The 22,688-nt window shown below is 36.5% G+C and overlaps 1 protein-coding gene across 1 annotated transcript in view; it reads left to right on the plus strand.

Annotated features, from left to right (window-relative positions):
• Positions 1–22,688, plus strand: part of mgat5 (alpha-1,6-mannosylglycoprotein 6-beta-N-acetylglucosaminyltransferase) — a 76,850-nt gene that overhangs the window by 2,116 nt on the left and 52,046 nt on the right. The window contains exon 2 of the mRNA XM_058760511.1: positions 14,957–15,378. Within this exon, the coding sequence (XP_058616494.1) occupies positions 15,138–15,378 (241 nt within the window). The 5' untranslated portion in view covers positions 14,957–15,137. The remainder of the gene's footprint in view (positions 1–14,956; positions 15,379–22,688) is intronic.

The following is a 22,688-nucleotide window of genomic DNA, read 5'->3' on the forward strand; positions in this document are numbered from 1 at the left end:
ACCTTAAACCTACCCAGTTCTGAACAATAATGATGACGATAAATTTCCCAGTATCGCGTCGGCATGTTGATGCTAAGGGTTTCCGTGTGTGGAGCACGGCTGATGCCTGTCACTGACTTACATTGGTATCACTTCTGTGAGTCCATCACGGAATTTTTTCTGTGAGCCCATCACGGAATTTTCGGCGATTCCGTGATGCCACCACAGATTCGGAGGTTAATTAAGTCCGTGAACATTACACGGAATTCTGTGAGATCATGTTGGTTGCACTGAGTGAACTCGGGTCCATCCTCGCAGCAGTGAGTGGATGGTGGTTTCGTATATGCGACCTTAGGTTCGAGGTATTTCCATCTCTCGCGGTCACCTTTTTGTTGCACAATTTGCAAATTGCCTCGTCCGTGTTACCGCCTCTCCCTTCTCGCTCGTCGAAACCCAAAATACTGCCAAACTGCAGAAGTTGTGTTCTTTTTCGAGACCAGGTCACTTGGTGCGCGACTCGCCATCTTTCCCCCTCTCTCTCTTTTTCCTCCATGCTGTCACGTGATGACAACCAAGCATACGCATTTTTAGGCATTAAATAAATTATATTTAATATATATCCTCGTCTCCTATATAAGTGCATTGTTTTTTATGACGGTATAACGGTATTGAAACTGATACCGTTGCTATTTTTAGATCCCGCGGTATACCATATTACCGTATTACCGCCCAAGCCTAATTGCTAGTCATAACTTGCCGCAGATCAACAAATTCTCTGTTGATGAAACGGAATTGACTTCAAAGGATGGAGAAACCGATAACTGGCACAATGTCCATGTTGTAACAGGTTCAGAAATGTCCTTAAAAGTGTTTTATTGTCATACATATCTTTATAACTTCCTGTTCTTGGGCTGCGTTTGATCTCACATGTCTGTAAATAGACCTTCAGTACAGTGTAAATCAAGAGTCTAATCTGTGGTATCAATGAATAGCCGTTGACCTTGGCCATTCGTTTCAAGTCGATTGTCCCCTCTTTGACTACACTGGCTACTTTTCTACCGTGTTTACTGCAAGCGTTCTTTATGTTCAGACCTCTTGAACCTGTATAAGAGATGCTTTATACAAGTTAATTTGTGGGACGGATGTGGTTTGCGTTGGGTTAGTGAAAAGAACTTGTGGGTGTGATTGATATAAATAGCGACTTTCTTCCAGGTAATAGAAGATGGTCTGTTTCAGCAGTTCAGGAATTTTGATGTGTTTTAAGTGTGCAAAAATGAAATTCAATCAGAATGATCCATTTTGTGAGCTTTACCTGGTTTTTGACGATAACTGGTTTTGCTGGATTTCACCACAGGCACTGACATGAGACTGTCAGTTGCAATTTCAGTTTAAGCTGAGTTGACACTTATTGACGTCGTCTTGAAAACACCTTGGAAACACCTCTTACATTTCCCTCAGAATCTGTTTTCAGAAAATTTCTCTTGGTAGAGTTAAAGGAATATAGTTCAGGCAAAAATGCAAATTTGCAAAGATTTACTCACCTTTGCGCCTTGCAGTATTTAGATGAGTTTGGCTCTTCATCGGTACATATTTGTAGAAATTTAGTATTACATCACTTGCTCACCAATGGATCCTCTGCAGTGAATGGGTGCCGTCAGAATGAGACGTTCGCTATTTATAATACTGCTTTCTGCTTTCTCCATTGAAAGCGGTATCTAGTCTGAATCAGGAGAGAAATATGCACAAATAAAGCAAAAGGAGTTCTAATCAAATATGTTGGTGGATTTTGATGTGAGAGGACAACAGGGGATGGACTTTTTCACTGCATGAAGCATTATTATAAACCATGGAGAAGCGATGGTTTGAAATTAAAACATCGTAATGATGGATTTGTTTCTTACAAACATGCAGCTTTTCACTTCACAAGACATTAATTGATGGACTGGAGTGGTGTGGATTATTGTGATGTTTTTATCTGCTGTTTTTGCTCTCATTCTGACGGCACCCATTCACCGTGGAGGATCCATTGGTGAGCAAGTGATGTAATGCTACATTTTTCCAAATCTGTTCTGATCTTAAATGGTCTGAGGGTGAGGAAATATTTTGAGTTTTGAGCGAACTGTTCCTTTAAGACTACATTTCCCAAAATGCATTGCTATGGTGGTTACATTGGAAAGCTGGTAGCCGTACCTTAAAAAAGTCTTGAAAGTGTCATTTTTAATTATGTAACGACTTCTGAACCTATGTTTCTGACAGTAACCACTTTTTTTTTTTTTATAAATGTGGAAGCGAACAGAATGCATTTTGCATTCAGAAAATTTCCTCAAGAGATTTGCTTTGACAGCAGGCCTCAGCGGGCATAATTTTGCCTGCGTGTGTAGCTCAGGAAAAGGCCCTTTTTGGCCTGGAGGAAAGGGCTTGCTCACTGGGATCAACTCTTGTGTTGTTTGGCTGTCAAATCAGTTGCGATATTCTGGCTGAAGCTCCTTTAAAAACATCCTGGTTGCATAATGGCCGTGTTCTGAAATTTGATGTTTTTCAAAAATGTTATCCATGCCCTGGGGCTGTATTACAGAAACATGCCAATTCTAAAATCCAACATTATCTGTTTAGCAACCAATGTGATTTCATTTAGTAAACTTCAACTTAAAGCAATGAAATAGCTTGACAAGAAAAGGAGGAAGGATGTTTTCAGTCAAAGAACATTTGATTGGACGGAAATCTGTGTAGTACAGGATGATGTCATCAATATTTTTGGTTTTATTTCCCAGAAAAAGACTGTACATTTAAACAAATGTCCTCAGCTGTTCTAGAATGTTTTAGAATATTCCAAAGACTGTCATATATTTCTAGAGTGGCCTTGGATATGGCAAATGTCCATTTTAAATGAGAACTTTTCACACAGATTTTTGCGCATTTTTACATGTCATTTGCACAATAGCTTAGTCGATTCCTTTGACAGTGTTTTCCAGAATCAGAAACCAGGGGCCTGTACCATGATGGTGGCTGAACAAACTCAAGGTTACAGGATTAGTTTTGAGTTGACAAAACCAAACCAGTCCAATCCGGCTTTGTTGGTACCATGAAGCTGATCATCAACTTTCTCTGTCAACTCAGGCTTGATCCTGAGTTAATGGAGCGCGTGCACATGAAAGTGTAACATCAGTAATGAGCAGCCAATCAGATGCCTTAAAACTGTGATTCACTTCTTGTGAGAGAGTCAGTGCGAAGATTGAACAATATGGCTGAGACTTTAAACGCATTTACATAGCACGATCATGAAACGATCTATCCATGAAAGAGGAAAACTTAAAGATAACATCTTACCATTTAAGTGCAAGTAAAAGTTGTAAAGTTAGTTTATAGAGTTGATAATATTTATAGGTATAAAAACACTTAAAAATCTAAGCTCATATGTAGTCATGTTTAAAGTTTTATTGATTCTAAAACTTATTTATATTGCACATTATCTATATTATCTATATGTTTACATGATTTTAAATAAAAGCTTAATAATTACTATTAAACTAAGCTGGCTTGTGTAATGGATTAAGGGTTTAATAATTATATAAATAATATAAAATAAAAATCAGATTATTTTATCTTTAAAAATGTTTTACTATGTAGCGTCCTTTAATTTGGAGTAAGAGAAACTGGAGGAGTGGCTTTATTGCGTCCGAGACGTGTCACTTTGCTTGAAGCTGATTGGTCAAATTTCGGTTTGAGATCTCTAAGCCAGAACATAACCTGCCCCGGAGCAGGTTAGCTGTGGAGCATAAGTTACTATGGCGATGAATACTGCTAAAAACCAAACCACTTTCATTGAAACTAAAACCCAGAGTTGGCGAAAACTAAACTGAATCTTACCTGGCTAGCCAGCTAAACCGGCTTAATGTTACAGGCCCCAGATCAACCTGTTCGTTTTGCTTTTTTTTTACCCTCCAGAGAAATTTACTTGCATGTGAAGCCTGAAGTAAAACAGACAGAAAGAGCAGTGCTTTAAAACAAAAATTGCAAGTTAAAAAAGCGAATATTTGACGTTTTGTCAGCATCATTCTTATGTACGTTTAATTACACGAATACTTGTGAACTGTGGTTATATTACAATGCTGTATCAACAAATACTGATGTTAGCAGCAGTAAATTTAATTTTACTTGGAATGTTTAAGTACAAATACAGTGTAATTAGTCTTGTGGCACCACATTGTGCAAACACTGGCTACCTACACAGATGCTATCAGGACTACGTATTATACTTTTCTCTTTTGGTTGGGAATTGTGTATGGTGTAACAAAAAGGAATTTCCCCTCGCGGATAAATAAAGGAATTCTGATTCTGATTCTGATTCTGATTATAGCAGTGTTTATTCAGTAAACATTTGGAAGTGGTGAAAAGAATCTTTACAGCTGGAAATTGTACTTCCATTGTGTGTGAATTAATTTCTGGAAAAAAATAGTATGTAGTGTTATTATAAAATTTCCTTAAGATATATAATAATCAGTCCCTCTAGTTTTTCGCGATTCCGCGATCGCTGAATGCAATGCAAAATAAACAAAATGTCGCATTTTTTTTGTGATCCTGCATAATTCGTCATTTAACCGCAAAATAATCGCAAAAAAATAAATAAAATAATAATCATCTAACTGAATTATTTTACGTTACGTGGATTAAGATGTTGTTCACGTGATGACGTCTGTGTATGTGAGCGGTCTGTCAAGAAACAATGGCGGCAAATTTGTCTCACCTGCCTCCTCACATCACATCAGTGCCAAGGACCGGGCTAAGTAATATCCCGATATACTGCACGAGCAGGGGCGGCGTTTTCGTATGGCAGAGTATGCAGTTGCCATACCCTAGCCCAGTCAGGTGTGCCGTGGAAAATTATCCAAACTTCATATCTCTATTATAATTCGTTATTATTATTTTAAATCAGAGGGTTTTAAAAATGTTTAACCAATAATAAGCATTAAAAAGAGCTTGTCAGTAAAACCTCGTAATGCCATTGGATCATCATCTCTCAGCGAAACCTTGTAACTTCACCCCGCCTCAGATTGACGCGCCGCGCACAGCCTGGAGGAGATCTCCGCTTTTTCGAAATGAAAGGGTGAATAAATAATTGATGTTTGAATAGTACAGCGTTTTCTTTACTCAAACACTATGTCTGTAAGGGCTAATGTTTTTGTGTGCTTGAAGAGCGGAGAAGACGTAGGTTATTTGCCGTCTATCCAATATACTTTTGTACGTTTTAAATATCCTGTGCATAAGCGCTTAATTTGAGATTTTGACCAAGTGTATTAAACAACAAGAAAAACTAAGCGCCCATATAGCTACAATAAACGTTATATAACCTGTAAAAGTTGATGAAAGCATATATTGCGATGCACTTGCTGCCTCAGACAACAGTTACAGCCGTTCTAATGACACTCCATCTCCGTCATTCGCTGGTCAAAAACTTTGTTAACTCCATTTGAACTTGAATTTCATATAATGTTAAGTGCATTAAGTGCACACTGATCAGTAAAGTCTGATACAATACCAACGCTGACTACGCAGTGTTGTTTAATTATTGAATTTGTTTCCCTTCTATTTTTTATATATCAATATATAATATATATATCAATATATCAGAATTTATTAAGAGACCAAAATACCAAATGTATGAATTGGATTTACAAGCAGTATGTACAGCTACAATACTTCTTTGTTAATGTTTACATAGGTAAGGTGGAAAAAGGGTCCTAAGGTTGTTTTAAAAGTTCAAATGTTTCAGAATTGACTAAGAGAAACTGAAAATTGAGTGTTTACTATTGTCCTTCTGCACTACTGACACACTGTTTTCCTATTTGATACTGTAAAGCTGCTTTGACACAATCTGTGTTGTTAAAAGCACTATATAAATAAAGGCGACTTCACTTGAGATAATTTGGTAAATGTGATATCATAATTTAAAAGAAGAAAAAAAATCGCAAATTTGTCACAAATTTATGGAAATTACCACCACAAAATCAGTCATTTTGATCGCAAAAATCACACAAAAAAATCGTGAAATCCTGGAGGGACTGAATAATAAGTGTTATGTGATACAGTATTCACGGTTACTTGTGATGTTTAAGTACAAACTGAGAGGCTAAGTTTTGTTGACACAACTGCAAAACTACTTTAGGAGATAATATCGCGAATTTTTACTAGAGTTGTCAATTTTTTACTTTAAAAACATTTGGTTTCTTAGAGCTGGAATTTGTCGGATTTAGTAATTCCATTAAGGGCTTCTGAGCGTCGGTGAGATCAAATTAAGAAGACTGGAAAAAATTTACAACATTTTATTATAGAATTTTATCAAGATGTGGGCAGAGTTTTAGTTGTTTGAGTAGTAATAACACCTATCATTTAATCAGGCCTAATTTGCAATTACTAAAGAAGGATTCCTTTCAGTTCTTGGGTGTGTTAACTGCGCAAGTTGGCTAACCTGAAATTCTGTCAGACCAACGGATTAATCTTTTTGAATGTTGTCAGTACAGTACAATAACCTCTTTGACCAATTCCTGGTAAAAACGCTAGAGCCTATTGTAAATTATTCATCAGCATTTTCCATAGCTGTCCTATGGTTACGTAAGTTTCCGAGGGAAAAGGCACTTTCTCTGTGAATGCTGTTCCACTCTATTTCAGGCCCTCGCACCCTGCAGGTTTCCTCTAAAGCGCAGGAGTTGTAGTTTTGTTTAGCTGCAAACTGATGTTTTAGTTTTGATATGAGATCTCAAGAATTCCAATTGAATTCTTGCAAGTTCTAACAATGTCATAATTCCAGGATGCAACAAATAAAACGACAAACAAACTAAAAGTTTGGCCATTACATTTGTGGTGTAAATCAGTTAGCCTGATATAATTTGAGTAATTACAAAAGTTGCTGTCAGTTTTGGATATGTCCACGTGTGCATGACTGTGCAGCATAGATAACTTTTAATGTAATCATAATGTAAACTGTGAGAGAGGCAATTTAAGCCCTCTGCTTGGTGTAATATACTACTGCTTAGTTTAAGATAGCACAAGACGTTTGCTTATCACAAGGTAGCGTGTACAAAGGTCAAAAGTTCTCACAACATTATCTTCTCTCAGAAGATCTTCCCCTTCCAGGAAGAACATTCAAAAGCCTGTAATTAAACATTATACACAATAATAATTACAAATGCTTTGAAAAAGAGCTTAGACAAATGTGTAATCTGATTGCAATTATACTTTATCATATAAACAACAATTGTGTTTACAAGAACAGCGATTTCTGATACTTTAAATGAACTAAGTCTGAACCACTAGTCAATTATTTAAAAGTAGTTTTGTACATATCTATTAGTAACTTTGTCATATCTATTAGTTACTTGGTAGCAAGACTATAAACAGTTACTGTGTTTTTTTACAGAACAATTACAAAACATCCTAGATTATATTTTTATCAGCAGTATTTTGTAAAAGTATTTTGAATAAACGGATGTATAAAATGTGACCCTGGACAACAAAACCAGTCTTAAGTGTACATTTTTTTTAAATTTAGATTTATACATCATCTGAAAGCTGAATAAATAAGCTTTCCATTGATGTATGGTTTGTTAGTATAGGACAATTTGGCTGAGATACAACTATTTGAAAATCTGGAATCTGAGGGTGCAAAAAAATCTAAATATTGAGAAAATCGCCTTTAAATTTGTCCAAATGAATTCTTAGCAATGCATATTACTAATCAAAAATGACGTTTTGATATATTTACAGTAGTAAATTTACAAAATATCTTCATGGAATATGATCTTTACTTAATATCCTAATGATTTTTGGCATAAAATAAAAATCAATAATTTTCACCCATACAGTGTATTTTTGGCTATTGCTACAAATATACCCCAGCGACTTAAGACTGGTTTTGTGGTCCAGGGTCACAAATGTGGATAAAGGGACAGGCCATCCAAGATGTAGATGAGTTTTTCTACATTCAGATTTGGAGAAACGTAGCGTTACATCACTTGCTCACCAATGGATCCTCTGGAGTGAATGGGTGCCGTCAGAATGAGAGTCCAAACAGCTGATAAAAGCATCACAATAATCCACAGGTAATCCACACCACTCCAGTCCATGAGTTAACATCTTGTGGAGTGGAAAGCTGTGTGTTTGTAAGTAAGAAACCCATAATTAAGACTTTTTCAACTTCAAACTGTTGCCTCCAGCTAAAACATGAGTCCTCTATCCATAATTATTGTTTTCGTCATTGAAACAATGTCTGAAGCAGGAGAGAAATAAGCACATATCAAGTACCTTTTATAAGCAGAAACAGCTCTAATCAAATATATTGGTGTATTTTGATGTGAGAGGACACCAAGGGATGGATTTATTTTTACTGGAGGAAGTTTTATTATGGACTCATATTTTGTCCGGAAGCGATAGTTTAAATAAAAAATTTCTTGATGAATTTGTTTCTTATAAACATGCAGCTTTTTGCTTCTCAAGACGAATTGATGGACTGGATTAGTATGGATTACTTGTGGATTATTGTGATGTATTTATCAGCTGTTTGTACTCATTCTGACGGCACCCATTCACTGCAGAAGATCCACTTGTGAGCAAGTGATGTAATGCTACATTTCTCCAAATCATCTGGAGAAACAAGCTCATCTATGCCTTGGATGGCCTGAGGGTGAAACATCTTTCATTTTTAGTGACCCATACCTATTAGAAAACTGAAAAGTATTTGTTTGCCTGTTATGTAAAACCACAATAGTAAAACATTTTAAGTGCTCTCAAAGATTAACGAAGTAGCGTTACACCCACTCCTAATACTGACAGAATAATGGATAATTTTAGCAGCAAATGACCACTGGTAATTTTCAAGTTATGGTTAAATGTGATATGATATGAGTAAGCCATATTTGCATTACTGTGTGTTGTGCCCCGGGGGTTGTTAAAATACTAGTTTCAGGTTTAGTAGGATTTGTTAAACTAATGGAAAAACAGGTCTTGACCTCATTTCTGTGTGGGTATGTGACATCTTTTGCTCTTTATTGCTTTTTGCTACATCTGAAAGTATTCAGAGCTGCTGGTTTACCGCTTTGTACTTCAACTGTAGAGTGGATTTTTTAGGTTTTCTGTTTGTGTGTTTCATAGTGAAGTGTTTAATAATTGTAGCTAAGATTAATTGATATTTTATACAATAGTACATTGAAGAGAAAGTGTGTGGGAGGTTAAGTGTGTGTCAAACCTGTCCGTTTGGCAAAGCAAGACAGTTGATGTGGCTTTAGAGGGCAATCTCTTGAATCGTGAACGATGCCTGGGTAAGTGAGTTTCATAGCATCCAGTTTCTGTAGATCTTGAGCAATCTGTCAAACAATTTCAATGACATTTTTATTGTAGGGTAAACGTACCTATTAAGCACACTTCCATTTTTGAGATCAGATTATAAAAAGAAAAAAATAATTTATTATCCTACTTGATGTCTTAACCAATTGATATGTTTGTTACTATATACCTCCTATAATTTCAAAGTCATTCAGATCATTGCACACTGAGATAGAATTTAAGTAAGTTTTAGGAGCTCATTTTTAATCATTCCTGCAAGACAGACTTTTCAGGATAGAAGATGAACTAAAATGAGCTCCCAAAACTTGCTGCCAGATTCTGGAAGATAAATTCTTCAAACTGTGGTACAAGAGGATGTGATGCTGGTCCTTCAAGAGTCACTTACAACTTATCTGTCCATAAATCCTATACAAAATCAGTCTTCATGTATTTCACAACACTTCAGCATGTTATTCTTATTAAGTGAGGGCCATTTTAAAGAATTTTTTACCCAAGCAAAGTCTCTGAGAACCTGACATTCCTTGAACCTTGTAATTCTGGAGACTCCAGGAAGATTGCAGTTCTGGAAAATGGTGGCGCTGGAGACTAAATGGTTCCTGATGGTTTCACACCTAATTCTTCACCTTAATTCTTAATTCTTTTTCAGTTAAGGTGTCTTTTCTTCTCCACCTGTTTTTTCTGACCCAATGAGCATTTCGCTGCCCGATGGTCATGCCTTAACTTTGCTAATTCTATTATTGCATTATTGCATCCTTCTCATGGGCATTTAATAATTATTTTTTACTTTTATTCTTGAGTTCAATATCTTTTTTGGCTCATTTTATCTGTAAAAGAAAACCTACCTAATAATTCTGCACACCTGAAATAAGGACTTAAGACGAGGATACTTGCACAGATGGGCATTTTGACACAAAAGGGTGCGTAAATTAACCTTTCAAGGCCTATAAAGTGGCAAAAATAAACTCAATTTTCAATACTCCCACACTCTGAGCACAGTCTTCACATGCGCACACCCCATTGACAGTGCTCAGAAACACAGCTCTTAGACAGCGTGTGCATATTGTGAAATGAGTTCTCTTTCGCTGCTGATTGCATTTCAATGGCTTAAAATCACTTGTTTTTAAACCTTGTGCAAACATGCAAATGATAAGTTTTCGTGACCACTTAGCACAGCAACGTCATGCGAGTGTGTAACTGTGATAGAGACGATATAGTCGAAAATCTCTACCGGTTAACAAATTTCTAAATTCACTTGATTGTACATGCATTTGATTTGTAAAATTCAGTCAAACAATTAAAACGGAATCCAGAAACGTTAAAATGAAAAACATGGAATTTTGGAAAAAGGTAGGGGGGAAAAGTTAAGGGCCCAAATTAAAATTATTAAATTGTATAGCCTACTTTTCATGATTACAATTAATTGACATGCTTTACTTAAATTTAACTTAAGCATTAAAACAGAATCTAGAAAAATTAAAACTGAAAACTTGGAATTTGGGAAGCAAATAATTGGTTTCATAGGGCCCTAAAAGACATATCTAACACATTAACATATCGTTAAAGGCCATATGTTACAAATGACATAACATTTATTCTAGCCATGATCTCACATTTTAAACCAATCTAGGCTCTAACCTTTATCCTTATACAGCTACAGAAGGGTATTTGTTACAGTGGTTTTTATATGGTTGTAAGACCTGCTTCACACCTCGGCCTGGAGTGGCTTATTGCTTTAGCAACATTCATTAAAACAATATAGTAAATATTAGGGATGCACCGATACCGATACTGGTATCGGGTATCGGGCCCGATACTGAGCTTCTGTACTCGTACTTGTTAAAATGCCCCGATACCAAGCACCGATACCTCACAGCATGTGATAAGTGTCATATTCCGACAAAGAAACAGGACAACATGCAGCAGAATGGAGTTATTAGAGATTAAGGACGTCTACGAAGCAGATGTATGCAATGAATAATGTTAAACATTCAGTATTAATGCCTTTATAGCTGATGTGCGCGAACTGAAAAGCAAAGCGCTGAGTGGATTGAGCGCGCGGCGGCGCAGATTCCCGAGCTTGTCGAGTGAATATACTTTTCTCACAGACATCACTGGAACGTTTGTAGTTCGGTCGGATATGTCAAAAACAAGTAAGCAAAACAATGCACAAGTTACTTAACGGTAGGGAGGGAGAGCGAGCGCGTGCGCGTGCGCACTTCTGTGATCTTTGTTGATGTTCGCTCACATAGCATGCATCACTTGGATTAAAACTGAATCGTAAATATAAGACAATTTATAGGGGCATTCACTATAAAATAAATAAATTATTTTCAACTTTAAGCAAACACGACTTTCTGGCGAAAGTGAAACTAGCAGCCTGTGTGAAATGCGCTAGGCTGTACTGTCCCTCTCATTCTGCACCAGTACAAATACGTGCGCGCGTTGTGCATGTTTTGCTTGCTTCATGAGTGTTTCTGCATTAGAAAGAAAAGCAAAGAAAAACGCGACTTCTATTTCTGAAAATATCACAGTTAGGAGATTTATAACGAGTGGTTCCCTGCATTATTACAGCAAAACACGTGATTTTAGCAGCTCTAATGCAACTGAATTAAAGATGATGTACCATAGAGCAAAAAAAAAAAAAAAAAATGAACAGTCAAAGTAACAAAAACTTGTAAAATACGTTTTAATGTGCATAATTAAGTGTGAAAATAACCGAAGGATATACAGTCAAACCAAAAATTATTCAGAGACCAAATATAACTTTTGATATTTTTTACTAGTGGGTGCAGGACACTATAGTTCATTTATGTAAGTGAGGATAGCAAAATAAAGTAAACTGTGACATATTATATCCAAAAATTCTTCATACAGTGGACTACCAATAAAATTGATACAAATTTGGGACCAAAAATTATTCAGACCGAGTCTGGGAAAAAAAAACTGAAGTTCAGGTTTGCATGAACCTGATCGACAGCATGCCCAGGAGACTACCGGCTGTCATTAAGTCTAAGGGTTGCCTGACAAAGTATTGATAGTTGTGTAAATATTGTCATACTAACAGCTGTCTGAATAATTTTGGTTGATTGTAATGCATCACATACCTTTCTATCAAAGTTATCTGATATTATCGAGCTGAATTTGTTCTGACACAGTTTAACTCTGAGTTCTTGTCATATTTTACTACCATAAACTATAGCGAATAAACTGTGATAATGTGAGAAATGTTGAAGGTGTCTGAATAAATTTTGGTTTGACTGTATCTATTTGATAAATTAAGTTAACCAACTAACATTATACATACTCTGTTGGTTTCTGTACCCAATATTTAAAAAATGTACAAATGCAATGAAAATCTCGGTATCGGTACTCGGTATCGACAAGTACAAAAAATAAAAGTATCGGTATCGGGCGAGTACTAGAAAAAGTGGTATCGGTGCATCCCTAGTAAATATCAAAGGTCGGTAGGTCAGAAAGGACATTGTAGTGTTTCTAAATGTGGTTATTCTGGGACTGTATGGTCATCAATGGTTCAACCGCATCAGAAAAGTCAACAGTTATTGTGTGTTCGGCCTTTGTACTTTGTGGTATCCCCTTCGGCTGACTGTATTTAAATGTGCTCAAATGCAAACAAGTATATTTGTTTTCATGTAAAATAACTATTTGTCTTTTGTTTTCTGGAAGCCTTTCAGGCAAGGTTTGCGTTAACGTTTCCATCCTTTGCTTTGGCTCGATCCCCTCACTGAAATGCCATGGCACGGTCCGTTACGTCTGACACTGTTTAATCCCGCAACAATGTGAAACGCTAGAGACCGTATTGTGACCCTGGTTATGCGGTCATCTGTTATGATGTCACAGCTGTAGTCACGTTGCCTGGCAGCACAGGTGGAACAAAACAGGTTCCTTTGCATGCTTTGCAGCCGAGGCACTTCTGGCCATCGTCTGAATGGTTGGTACAGTTATCTGGGTACTTTCTTCAACGCTAGGGTGGTTCCTACGTGCTAGGGTCCTCTCTGTCATTTTTAGGGTCTTTTGGGTGGTTGCCAGGGTCATCTGGGGCATTTCTAGGGCCTTTTGAGTCATTACTAGGACATTTTGATTGACTGCTAGGGTCTTCTGAGCAGTTGTTAGGCCACATGCAGGGCTTTCTTAGCATGTACAATCAACTTTCTTAGTTGGTTGCACGAGCACATGATTTGGTCGCAATCTTTTTTTTTTTTTTTTTTTGCGCTACAACATGGGAGTAATCAATGCATGCTGATGATCTTTTATCATAGTTTATGGAAATGAAAGTGGTTAACATTCAACCCGTTCTTTTTCATCAGTAGTGGTATTTGTGATTTGAATTTTGGGATTCGAATTTGCATCTTGTTTACAAGAAAAGATAATTGTCTGTTTTGCTTACATACACACCTTTCACTTTTTAAGACTAAAACAAAAGATGGATTCATTGTTATTCTTAATTAAAAAGCACAACAACAATAAAACATGAAAATAGATGAAACTATAGCTTACAAAACATTTATTAACAAAAACGAATAATATGAGGCATGGCATACACCACAAGCTGTATACCGAATAATAAATTACAGAATGTTTAGCAAACACTGAGGAATCGAATAAAAAAATTTAATAAAAGAGAGCAAAGATAACAAGCTTTTCAAAGTGAAAAAAAGAAGAGTAAAACTAAACTTGCTGTCGAAGAAGCACTGTCAATGTTTTTGAATACCAACATTTTCACCTTCTCTGGTTTAAGAAGCGGTCTTTTACTTTATTTTCGCTTGAAAACCATCCATCGTTTCCTCAATATTCGCGTAATTTTTGCTGCACGCACCCTCGCGCTCCTGCTGACACGGCAAGAATAAACCAGTTTCTACACTCTAAGCGCTGCGCAGTAAACGAGTAGCACGGTTTCGTTATGCTTTCAGTTTTAGTTTCAGTTGCCGTTTGACGTCTCTCATATGCAACAGAAATGGCAGCGCAGTTGCACATAAAATTTAATCGCACAGGCAGAAAAAATGGTCGCAAAATGCAACCATTTGGTTGCAGTCTGGAGCCCTCACGTGAGTGGTTACTATGGTCTTCTCGGGCTTTTCATGGGTCATTTCTAGGATCTTTTGGGTGGCTATGGGTTTTCTGAGGGTCATATATCGCATGTGATTGTCATGCGCATCTCATCAGTAAAGCCGGTTTTCGAATGGAGCGGCATTTAATACACAGAGCCATAGTTCACTGACAAGCTATTCGATATCACGTTCAATAACGCAGACGATTCATCTGCGATTCTGAGCGCGAATTGCGTAGCTTGTCAGTGAACTGCGGCTCTGTGTATTAAATGCCGCTCCATTTGAAAACAGGTGATGGAGATTTATTACTAATCACAGAACCGGCTTTACTGACGTGATGTGCAATCGCATGCAATATATCGTGCAGCCCTAGTTTCTAGGGTCTTCTGGGTACAGGCCCAAGTGAAGTCCAACTCTATTTTATAGTTTCTAGATATGGCTCCTCTTTGGAATTTAATTTTTTTTTTTTCTTCAGTTTTATAATCTGCCAATTAAAAATCTTTACAGCAAAAATGTCACCTGAAAATAACGTATTTTTTGTCGTTTAATTGTTTGACTTTTCCATTTCTTTCCAGTGTCTTCATTGTGATGGCACATCCGGTGGGCGTGTCTTTGGTGTGATTGACAGCTTGCGCTAAAAGGAATGGACTACAGTGAGGGAAAGAAAGAGTAGACCACACCCCCCAAACATCATGAGGCTCAACTCATCCTGAATCGCACACACTGCACACAATCACACAAACGAACTTCCTCGCCATGGGCTCCGTGTACCTGTGGAAGTTGTCCTCCCAAAAGCTGGGATTCTTCCTGGTGAGTTTCGGCTTCATTTGGGGGATGATGCTGCTTCATTTCACCATCCAGCAGAGGGCGACGCATGAAAGCAGCGCACAACTACGTATGCAAATATTGGACCTCAGCAAGCGATATATCAAAGCCCTCGCAGAGGAGAATCAGAGTGTGATGGATGGACCCTACGTAGGCACCATGACGGCATATGGTGAGTTCTTGTGTACCAAAAATATTTGCTTATTGTTTTTGGGGTTTCAGTTATGTTAGGGTGGTTGGTTTATTGTTGGATAAAGGTTTAGGGTTCAACATATTTCATTTATGGCTTTTGAATTCTTGTTGTCTTTCATAATGTTGCATCTGCATTGATGCCTGCAATCGCAACATGGCAATATTCGCAAAACAGCTAAAACTCATTCGTTCTTGATGTTTCAATGTAAATTTGGACCACATAGTTTCAAATTTGGCATTTCATCATTTGACTGGAATCATGATTCCTCCATATGTACATGTCGTCTTATCGAAAAAGTCCCACCCATTTGTGACACTCTCTGCCTTATTAGCATAAACACAGCCCTAAGTGAGAAGCAGCAGCCCGCCGTTACTGTTTTTTTGCTGTAGCTGCCAGAGATACAATGTCAGTGCCAAAGAGGCATTGCAAGGGTTGTGTTTTGGGATGCACAAATGCACATAAGAGTCTCCATAGACATAGATGTCCTGAAAAAAATTGGTAAAGTTCCCTATATGTGTAGGAATCAATACCAACGCTTCGTGTGTGAAAGTCAACTCCAGACAAAGTATTACGCGTTTGTTTTCCAAATTGCCTTTCTGCTCAACTGCAGCTCCATGAACAACGTGCAACCTTTGATTTGAATTCATTTGAAGATGGTGTGAGAAATCGTGAGCCGTACTGTAAAGAAAAGCCGCAGGAATCCAAAAAACTGCAAGTGATAGAACACTGCAGTTATGCAATTTGCATCCAGCAGTCAGTTTGAAGTCCGTTTTTCATATCAGCTGCATAAATCGACATGGCCACTGCTCTGCCGCAGCACTACGCCTTGTTATATCTCACCTCCTCTGGCTTTGTCTTTCCTGGCACTGTTTTCTTCCACTGCATGTTTTAACCTATATTTAGCACCCATGATGGCCTGAGGCTGCAGCTGAGAAGAGATGCCACGAGGAAGTCGCATTTGTGATCAGGCGCAACCATAACGGGCAATGTTTAAAGAAGAACAACGTCATCGTTCTTAAACAGAAGAAAGCCGCAGCGGTGTCTGTTTTAACCTTTCTTTCTCATCCGTCGATAACTTATTCATGCCGCTAATAGAGCCGCTCCGTTGGGCAAGAGGCCTCATTACGGCCCACGGATGACTATTGATCCAGAAGCAAAGACATGCACCACACGGCTTCTTGCAAACAATACGCCCATCGTTTCCACCACTAAAATGCTTCTTTTACGGGTGAAGTTGCAATTTGTTGATATGTTTGTTAGGTTCAAGAAGCTTCCAGTGGCGTATGTTTCTAGTAAGCACCTGTGACTTTTGGGTTTCTCTTGTAGGAGAATTGATCCTGATAGCATGCAGGTGAAACGTCAGACGCGTAAGATGCAGCCGTTGTAACATTATCAGCAACAAATGGCACAGTAGGTTTGATAATGCTAATTAGCGCCCAGGCTTTTAGAGGAAACTCAACCGCTGTAAGGAAGTACTTTGTTTCCTCAAGGCAGGGGTTTCAACAGAGAGTTTGTGGTGGTGTTGCGGGAGGTCAGACAATTATTGTATCATCTCAAAATCACAACTAAATAAGTGAAATAAACAGTTAATCTTAATAAACAAAAAAGCATTGATGTTTAAAATATATTAAATACATGTTAGACTTTAATTTATTACCACTTTTATTAAAAAATGAATTCTCTCAACATTTGTTTTTGCAACAAAAGAACCGTGAATAAAAATATATTAATGCAAGTAATCTAATAAATAATAATAAATAAAAAAATTATATATAAGGTTAATTTGATATAATCTTTAGAAAATTGCATAATGAATATGAATTTTTCAAATTGTACATTATAATGTTGTGCTGTCTGAATGAACTTTTTCATCTAAAATTATTTTTTAATATTTAGAAACAGTAGTATAAAATTTTCAGCCATATCATTAAAATATTTTCACTTGGTGGGCAAAATAGACATTTGGTGTTCAACAATTATAATAAAATAGATTTAAAAATCAACTGCATTACATTTATATTTTTGTAATCTTACATTATTATATGTTTTATTATATTAAGTTTTTAAGGTAGTTAAAACCTTATGTTTAAAGGGTTAGTTCACCCAAAAACGAAAATTAGCCTGTGTTTACTCACCCTCGAGTAGGGATGGGTACCGAGAACCGGTATTTTTTTGGACTGGTACGTAATTGGGTCAATATCGGACTACCAATAAGCTTCAGGACAAACGATACTGTTATCGATACTTGCGTTGTTGTATCTACATATACTTCAATGTTAATGACAAATTAGAAGCTGCTGCTTGACATTTTCCTTCACTGAATGATGTGGCCGTCGTTTGCTCGACATGCGTGTGATATCCATGCATGTTTGTGTGCAATCAGTGGCGGCAAGAGTGAAACGTTTGAAAGTGTGGGCTCACGTAGGGGTGCGCGATATGACGATTTTTGATCGTGGACTATAAAAATGTCTCCACGATCTGCTTTTGAAGAAATATCGTAGTATAATGCTACAGCGCACATCCTATCAGCTGCAGTTCTGGCACCGCCGTATCAATATAGTGTACAACGCCACATTCATTCACATCAGTGTTAATTCAGCGGTGGAGTTACTCTCACGGGACACTGCACTTATTCGCAATCACAAAAGTACATTATTTGCATGCGCTTTAAAGCCTTGCCGGTTAAACTTTTCATTCATGTGCTGTTCTGACGTGTGCTTTTTCTGAGCCCGTACACCCGAAGTGCATGCACTAAAAAGCCTGTTAAACAGCGCCTGATTACTGAACTAAGTTATCTTTTCCGCTAATGCTGTCAAAATACACAAGGTTTATGTATAGGCTCAGTTGGTTATGTCTAAAATGAAAGTAAACAGCTGAGAGAAAACGGATGCGTGCCTATATATTAGATGCGTGCAGGTCTTAAAGGGACAGTAAACATTCTGCCGATTGTCATTAAAGGGATAGTTCACCCTAAAATTTTATTTCTGTCATTATTTGCTCACTCAAATGTTGTCCCAAACCTGTATTAATTTCTTTCTTGTGCTGAACACAAAAGAAAATATTTTGAAGAATGTGGGTAACCAAACAGTTGCTGGTCCACATTGAATTTGATAGTAGGAAAAAAAAAAAGAAAATACTATGGAAGTCACTGGTGACCAACAGCTGTTTGGTTTCCCACATTCTTCAAAATAACTTGTGTTCAACAGAAGAAAAAAAAGCATTCAGGTTTAAAACAACTTGAGAGTGAGTAAATGATGACACAATTTTCATTTTTGGGTGAACTATTCATTTAATGTTAATAAAATAAAACACAAAGAGAAAAATAACTCACTGCTCATGACTGAAGAACTTTAATACAGTTGCTAAAGTTCTGCAGTAATAAAATAACTTTTCACATCATATCTTTTTGCACCAAATGGTATCGATAAGTACCAGGATTGATAAGCAGTATCGGTATCGATAAAATGTAAACGATACCCATCCCTACCCTCGAGGCATCCTAGGTGTATATGACTTTCTTCTTTCAGACGAATCCAATTGGAGTTATATTAAAAACTGTCCTTGCTATTTCAAGCATTGTTCAAGCAGTGGGTGGGTGTTTCTGTTTAACAGTCCAAAACACGTTAAATAAAGCGTGCGCATCCATAATAAAACATGCCTCATACGGCTCCAGGGGGTGAATAAAGGCCTCCTGTAGCGAATCCATGTGTATTTGTAAGAAATATCCATATTTCAAACGATATACACACTTTTCTCTCATTTCCGCTATCTATCGTACGCGGAAGCCGTTCCAGCGGATAACGTAGGACATATGCGTTGTTCGCACGCCTCTGAGATATGCTAGTCTCACGAGTTTGTTTACATGAGCAAAGGAAGCAAAGTTCCCTTACTTTAGCTTCCGCGTATGACAGTCAGCAGAAGTGAGAGAAAAGTGTTTATAACGTTTGAAATATGGATATTTTTCTTACAAAAAAGCATAGATTCGCTACAGGAGGCCTTTATTCATGCCCCGGAGCCGTGTGAGGCACGTTTTATTAGGGATGCGAGCACTTTATTTAACATGTTTTGGACTGTTGAACAGAAACACCCGCCCACTGCAATGATAGAGCTTATAAGTGCCAGGACAATTTTTTATATAACTCCGATTGGATTCGTCTAAAAGAAGAAAGTCACCCAGGATGCTTTGAGGGTGAGTAAAACATAGGCTAATTTTCATTTTTGGGTGAACTAACCCTTTAAGTTTTTAAAGTAATAATTTAATAACACTGTTAAACAATTTGCTTCTAAATTTGAGTTTTTAGTCTTATTTAGGGCTGGACAATAATTCAATATCAATATGTATCACGATATAATTTTTTTCAATAACGGTGATATGATTTTTAAACACATTTCCGATATTTCGATATACATTACCAGTGTTTCCCATACACTGATTTATTTGTGGCGTTTGACTTTGTTGAATAAACATGAGCACTGCACGTTTCAAAAAGCGGGTGATTTATGTGAATGTATCTCTGAAGGGAACATACTGTCTTCAGAATAGTTTTGATGGCATTTTCATTTTATCTGATAAAGTAGAGTTCACGAGTGGAGCTGCTTAGATTACAGCCGTTACCGGGGAAACCGCTAGTTCTACCGCTCTCACAGCGCCTCCTACTGGCAGAGAATCAGATTCTACTCCGCTGTTTTCAACATAATAATAAATGTTTTCTGAGCAGCAAATCAGAATATTAGAATGATTTCTGAAGGATCATGTGACTGGAGAAATGATGCAAAAAAATTCAGTTTTGAAATCACAGGAATAACTTGCATTTTAAAATATTTTCAAATAGAAAACAGTTATTTTAAATGGTAAATATTTCAAAATGTTACTGTTTTTGCTGTATTTTGGATCAAATAAATGCAGGCTTGGTGAGCAGAAGAGAATTCTTTAAAAAACTAAAAGCATACTGTTCAAAAGCCTTTGACTGGTAGTGTATGTTAGCCTATAGTTTGAAGTTAAAGATATTAATAAGGTGAGTCTGAGATGTTTATTTGACAGTGATTTCACAATTCATGTTTGTATGAAGGCTAAATATAAATAAAAGGTGAACATTAATTTATTTGTGCAGTCCCCCTAAAATATTATATAGTTTTATAGGAGGAGTTCATAGACTTGGCAAATTAATTTTTCATTAGTTCATTGGTACAGACATCTGTTGTGGGCATTCTTGGCAGTTTTAATGAGGCTTTTTTTAATAGTGTTCATATTGATATCGGAATTATATCGTATCGACCGAAATTAAGAAATATATTGTGATATCAATTTTGGCCATATCGTCCAGCCCTAGTCTTATTTAATGTATTTAAACACAATAGTCTCTAATTTACACATTTCCAGCCATATCATGGAAATAATTTTTATGAATCATATTTGCAGTTTCACTTGGTGGATAAAACAGGCGATAAAAAGAAAAAAACAAATCTGGTTTCCGCGGGTTTAAGTCTGTAAAATTCATCATTCATCTGAAAACATTTGTCAAGCACATACTCTTAACTTTCTAGGTTTATAATTCTTAGCAGTTTGGCTGCATTCCCTCTATTTTGCATTCTGCATTCCCTCCCATTCATTGTTTGAGCAGATTCCCATCTCAACCCGATCTGTTCCTGTTTGACCTGTTATATTCAATCAGCCTGCCATTTGTAATGGAATCTGGTTTAATTTAAAACAAAAATGTACCTGCTCTACGTGTATTATTTTGCCTCTGTACTTTGCTGTGTGTCCAACTATTGTATCCTGATCAGCTTCTGCTTTTCCTGTAACCTGTAAGTGCGGTTTTTGTTTATAATGTGAATCCATATCTCCCTCTAATCTAATTGTGGTTAGTATATTATTTCCTGTCTACATCGCGTCTTGCTGCAGCTCCAGGAAATGCATCCAGTTAATGTATCCCATTTGCAGTTAACAAGCGAGACAGAATAACAGACAGACAGACAGGTGAGGAGACAGTTACAGACACCCAGAAATGATTAAACCAGGCCGATGCGAAAGATCAATTTGCATTATCCGGTGTGAGTGAAAGTGAGGAAGTGAGCTAGAGGAAGAGACAGACAGAGGGCGTAAGGTCAGTTATTACTCACCGGCATAATATGAATGGTAAAAACGCGAATACAGCCCAGTGGCTTTCTAGTCTTTCAGATGTGGGTCAGGCTCATTTAAAGGTCGTCTTACCTTTACATTAGAAGCTGTGTCAACATTGTTGGAAGCCATCTTAACCTTTAAAAGCATAAAGATGGTCCTCAGAGGTGGTTTCAGGTGGTTGTTATAGGGTGGTATATGCTTTGAAATACTGAAAATGATCTGGAGAGTTTAGATTCCTTCCTTTTCTTAATTTTTTATGCTTTTGTAGTATTTGTTTTATACGTATTTATTTGTTTGTTGTATTATTCTTCATGTTAAAGTTTGTTTATATTTATATATATATATATTTATTTATTTATTTATTTATTTATTTATTTACATTTACATTTACATTTATGCATTTAGCAGACGCTTTTATCCAAAGCGACTTACATTGCATTCAAGTTACAGCTTTTTTTACATTTTATCAGCTCTTGCTTTCCCTGGGAATCGAACCCATGATCTTGGCGTTGCTAGCACCATGCTCTACTATTTGAGCTACAGGAAAGTATAAATAATTATTATATAATTATTATATAAATAATTATTATATAAATAATTTTTATATAATAATTTTTTTTTCAGACTTTTGTTTTATTTAAATGTACCTGTAGCCAATATTTTTTATTGTATTATTCTTCATGTTCAATGTTAAGGAATGTTTTTATTATTATTTTTAAAATAATTTGTTATAAATTTAAGTCTACTGATAACTGCTATGCAGAACCGATTTTTAAATATAGGCCTAGTTTCTGCTTTTTTTATTTTATTTAATTTTTTTATTTTGTTTAAATAAATTCATGAACATTAGATTAAAAAAATCAATACATAATTAATATTTTATTAATAATAGTAATAAATAATTAATATTACTATTGTTGTTACTTGTGGGATTATTTTTTTAAATTTGCATTTTAAGTGCATTTTTAAGCTTTTTTTATTTGTAACAAATGCCTTTTAATATGTTATCCAAACAATTTGTAAATTAAGTTTTCCTGTGAGTATAGTTGCTGGATGCTTTTTTTAATACGTGAATATTGGTAAAAGGAAATATTGATCAAACCGATTATCGGTTTTAACGGTTATTGTATGTTGAGCTGTTTTTCTTCAAAACAGCAAGACGATGTTT

The sequence above is a fragment of the Onychostoma macrolepis genome, chromosome 22 (assembly GCF_012432095.1).
Source record: "Onychostoma macrolepis isolate SWU-2019 chromosome 22, ASM1243209v1, whole genome shotgun sequence".
Taxonomy (NCBI): domain Eukaryota; kingdom Metazoa; phylum Chordata; class Actinopteri; order Cypriniformes; family Cyprinidae; genus Onychostoma; species Onychostoma macrolepis.